The sequence below is a fragment of the Argentina silus genome (genome assembly GCF_951799395.1).
Source record: "Argentina silus genome assembly, chromosome: 4".
NCBI lineage: Eukaryota > Metazoa > Chordata > Actinopteri > Argentiniformes > Argentinidae > Argentina > Argentina silus.
Window position 1 is genome coordinate 17,568,692 of NC_139658.1, and position 5,000 is coordinate 17,573,691.

The following is a 5,000-nucleotide window of genomic DNA, read 5'->3' on the forward strand; positions in this document are numbered from 1 at the left end:
ATCCCTAAAAGAAAAGTCTCTGGTGCGAGGGAATCCATCTTAGAGTAGAACTACACAGCGCTTTGTGTTTAAAGGGACGGCTCCGAATTAACAATTAAACCACAGCCAGTTAGAGTTCAACTTGTTTACAAGGCATTTCGAGAGGGAGGGGGAGAGGAGGGGAGGGGAGGGGAGGAGGAGAGGAGGAGGAGGAGAGGAGGAGGGAAATGGGGGGATGAGGGTAATTTGTGAGAGGGGAAAACAGGCTGAAAGTCCAGTTAGGGGAAAGTTCACTGTTGTTTGGCAGTGAGGAGAGGTAGAAGAGAGACGGGTTTGATGCTGCAGAGGTTAGTCTCTCAGGAGGACTGGTGCGAGAGAGTGAGAGAGAAAGAGAGAGAGAGAGAGAGAGAGAGAGAAAGAAAGGAAGTGAGGATGAAGGAAATTAATAAGACGTATGCCATTGTTGAGGTGATTGACGGGGAACAGATCCAGCTGGTAAGAGGTGTGTGTGTGTCTGTGTGTGTGTCTGTATGTGTGTCTGTGTGTGTGTGTGTGTGTCTGTATGTGTGTCTGTGTGTGTGGGCGCATGCATCTTGGGAGGGAGGGAGGGAGGGAGGGAGGGGGGTTGCAGCAACCCCCTTCTTGATCAGCACTAGTGTAGTAGAGTTAGATCCCCCCCTCCAGTCTCTCCATGGGTGTTTGAGGGCCGGGGCTGGGGCCATGGCTGGGGCAGGGCGGGTCAGCTCTAACTCCCAACCTCGAGTCCCTGATTATGGGATGAGCCTCGCCCTAAGGCCCCCGGGGCTGGGGCTGGAGCTGGAGGCTGGAGGAGCCCTTTGATATCAGAGTAGTTTAGCAGAGTTTGGCTGCAGCAATAGGACTCTGCCACACAGCCGTATCACTGGGCAAACTTCCAAACAGAGACACGCTCGGCCATTAGAGAAATGCTCTGGCACATTACATGGCGTGCCAGAGTGAAGGTCGCCACTGGCCTCTTCTGTCTCCCTGCTGTGTGTGTTTGTGTGTTTGCGTGTGTGTGTGTGTGTGTGTGTGTGTGCGTGCGCGTGTGCGTTATGAGAGAGAGAGATAGAGAGACAGGGGAGACTGAGTGGAATTGAATGGACTTCTGTGGGCTTATCTCTTGGTGGTCCTGGTTTAGTTGATTGTTCACTCAGTGGTGTGTGTGTGTGTGTGTGTGTGTGTGTGTGTGTGTGTGTGTGTGTGTGTGGTTATGTAATCCTTAATCACAAAGATTGATTAGATTTGGCTATTGATCAGCCCTCAGGGAGTTGAGTCTAGCGGTGTGGAGTTATGGATGGCAGGGACAGAAAATAAAGTGTGTGTGTGCTCATACAGTCTCATACAGACTATGCATCCTCTTCTTGTCTGTCTGTCTGTCTGTCAGCCTGCATGGCTGAGATGTGTATTATTATCAGATGTGTCTGTGTGTCTGTCCCACATTCATCCCAGGGATTCTGCCGTGGGAGGTTTTCTCCGTCTTGCCCTACTGTGTCAAACAGTGAGATTCCCTACCTCATTTAAAACAGAGTTCCCTCTAATGAATGAAACGCATCTGCTAATCCTTGAGATGGATTAAAGCAGTAAATTCCCTGGAATCTCTGGAATCTGAGAGTTTAAGGAAAGCTGGGAACGCCACTGAGTGAATGCCAGGCATGACTGACCTCAGCCTGTGTGTGTGTGTGTGTGTGTGTGTGTGTGTGTGTATATGAGTGTTTCTCATTAAACGCATAGATACGCTTGCATGCATGCTGATTGGGTGCTGAAGTGTGTGTTTGTGTGTATGCATGCATGCATGCATGCATGAGAGGGGACACAGTCAGACGTGTTAGAGAGTGAAGGGCTCACACACCTCATACCCCAGCTGCCTGCAGACGAGACTTCTCTGATGTGTGTGTTGTAGGGGTGAGGATGGGAGAGGAAGGGTGAGGAGGGGGGAGGATGGGAGAGGAATAGTAAGGAGGGGGGAGTCATTTCCCCCTTTTAGTTGAGATCTGCTGCTTGATGTCTACGTCAACATTCGCTCATGCTACTGTAAAACCGTGTGTGTGTGTGTGTGTGTGTGTGTGTGTGTGTGTGTGTGTGTGTGTGGCCTTGCTGTTCTTCAGTAGTCACAGTGATAAGAGAGCTATTGCCAACCTCAGATACCCTTATCAGTCCAGGCTCATAATGTAAAAGGGATATTCAGCTGGGAGAAGTGCCTCTTTATTGTTAACAACTAAAACAACAACAACAACATCAACCTGTTTCTGCATTAAAGCTTTCGTCAGGGTGCTTCATTCCTGGCCCATTGTGACTGTTATGCAACAGCTACAAAATCGCTATCCAATCACTATCGCTAGCTAGCCGGCCGGCCGGCCAGCAAGCCAGCCAGAGGTTGGTGATGAGATAAGGTTTGAGATAAAGACTTAAAGGGTGTCATAAGAGAGATGGGCCGATAGTCAGTCAATCATTTCTCTCTCTGAGGCCTAACCCAGGTGTGATATTATACCTGTTATCTGACTGTTGTCAGCTCTTATACAGCTATCCACTAAAGATGCCCTGTGTGTTTATGAAGCTTCCTAACCAGGGTTACGCTAGATATGAAGCCATAAAAACAGTATATTCAGGAGGGGCCGACAACGCCAAGCCTCACAGCCTCAGCCACTCTCTTTAGGGGGCAAACGAGGTGGATCTCTGGAGAAATAAACCCAAATTAGCTCTGAATCTTGTTTTCAAGACCGTCCAAGGTTATATTTAACACGCTGTGAAACTGTGGTTCTCAGAAAGGCCCACGAATGAAGCCAAATGTCACAGATGAAGACCTCTGAGGAAGAAGTGTACGGCATCGACCTTGATTCCAAGATGTTGTTTTTTGTTCGAATCTTTTGCTCTGTGTTCGTAGCAAATAGTTTTGGAGATGGTCAAGCTGCCCTGAAAGTTGGCTGACTTTCAGAAATGATTTGTTGACTGTTTTATATTCAACAGCTCTGCAAGATGTGTTTGCATCATCATTTCATGGCCATAAAAAAAAAAAAAAAAAGGTTATATGACCTGCTGTGTTTACTGAACTGTGATGGCGGAGGAACTTACTGGTCATTTGTTGAGTGCTTAACTTAAGATTAATCTGAAGCATAAGCATGGACACTTAACCCCTTTAAACAATACTTTGATATTTTTTTCTGAACATGATCTCATTCCCAAGGAGAAGGGACTCTGTGGCACAGAATGGAAAGAATGTGTGGAATGACCTCTAATGTTGTTTGCGTGTGTCAGTCTGTATGGAGATTCCAGATTATGAGAAGATTGGGTTTGAAGAGGGGACTCAAAGGTTCAACCATTTAGAAAATTCTGGTCCTTTGTACTCATATTTCATTGTAATTGGTGTGTGTGTGTGTTTGTGTGTTTGTGTGTCCTCCCAAGCTCCCTCTGTCCAGCAGTCATCTGGATGTGTATACAGGTCCAGGGATGACGGGCCCAGCCCTTGCCATGACCAGCAACTCCTGTCCCGCCAACCTGGCTGTCAAACGAGAAATGTCAGGTAGGATCAATCACAGCCACATGCAGAGACACACCAGTCAATGACAGAGACACAACAACCTCAATCTCGACCTCAGGCAGAGACATGGCAACCAATCACAACCTCAGGCCAAGACATGGCAACCAATCACAACCTCAGGCCAAGACATGGCAACCAATCACAACCTCAGTCTGAGACAATAGAGAAGAGAAGCGCTGCTGTCAAAACCCCCCAACCTTACTGGTTCCAATGTAAAATCCCCAGTAATTTTTCAATAGGGAGTTTTTTTTAAAAAGTGTACATGTGAGCAGCAGCCTGCTCAGGTATGGCACCCTCTAGTGGTGTTCTATAGAAATTCATCTCAGCCAGTCGAAGGCAATCGTTTGAATTCTACAAAAATGCAGACCCTTCTCTCCTCCATGTTCCTAGTGGTCCAGTTGATTGGGTAATAGGTGAGTGTTGGGGTAGTGTTGGCTTGATTGCTTTTTGTTTTTGCCAAGATGCAGAAGCCCGTGCGATGGCCAAGGAGAGACAGAAGAAAGACAACCACAACCTGAGTACGTACACTTCTCTTTCTCACTTTCTCCTTTCTCTCCATTCCCCCTGCCCTCTCTCTCTCTCTTTCACACACACACACACACACACACACACACACACACACACACACACACAACCTGAGTGAGCGCTTTTTCCGCATCCCTCTCTATTTTACTGCCCCTCTCTGTTTAAAGTACACTCCCCCCTTCCCCCCTCCATCCACACACACACACACACACACACACACACACACACACACACACACACACACACACTGCTGGGGTAATTCAGCTGACACAGTGGGTGGATGGTTAACCTGCTACTTTCTGCTGCTCTGGCACTAAAGTGTAATTGCCTGTGACTGTGACTGTGGGCTTGGGACACTCACAGTCCCTACACGGACTCTTGCCTCTTTATAACCTCCCTGACTGCAGTTCACTGATCTATATGTGTTTATTATGGGTACTATACTCCAAATCTACGGGAGCAATAACAATCACAGACTCGTCACTTTACGTCCCCTCACGTAGTTGTTCGCGTGTGTTCACAAGTCCTTGTGATGTTGATTTGACTGTTGACATTCATATTACAATGTTTTCTCTCCTCTCCTCTCCTCTCCTCTCCTCTCCTCTCCTCTCCTCTCCTCTCCTCTCCTCTGTTCCCTCTTTCCTGTCGTTTAGTCGAGAGAAGGAGGAGGTTCAACATCAATGACCGCATCAAAGAGCTTGGCACCATGATCCCCAAAACCAATGACCTGTGAGTCACCTCGCGGTTGCGTGCGTGTGTCTGTGTCTGTGTGTGTGTGTGTGTGTGTGTGTGTGTGTGTGTGTCTGTACGCCCGCTTGTGTGTGCATGCATGTGTTCCAGCGTGCTTTGTGAGATACTGAGAGGCAGAGAGAAACGGCAGATGTTTTAGAAGTTGAGCATTGTGATGTTGTTGTGCGTTGCAGGGACGTGCGCTGGAACA

General features: G+C 47.9%; 1 protein-coding gene across 3 annotated transcripts in view; it reads left to right on the forward strand.

The window, feature by feature from the left end:
• tfeb (transcription factor EB) overlaps positions 1-5,000 on the forward strand; it is a 32,565-nt gene that overhangs the window by 23,729 nt on the left and 3,836 nt on the right. For all 3 annotated transcript variants that reach the window (XM_083668605.1, XM_083668606.1, XM_083668607.1), the window contains exons 8-11: positions 3,400-3,517; positions 4,003-4,053; positions 4,714-4,789; positions 4,984-5,000. The exon at positions 4,984-5,000 is cut by the window's right edge and continues 131 nt beyond it. In XM_083668605.1, coding sequence (XP_083524731.1) covers positions 3,400-3,517; positions 4,003-4,053; positions 4,714-4,789; positions 4,984-5,000 — 262 coding nt within the window. The remainder of the gene's footprint in view (positions 1-3,399; positions 3,518-4,002; positions 4,054-4,713; positions 4,790-4,983) is intronic.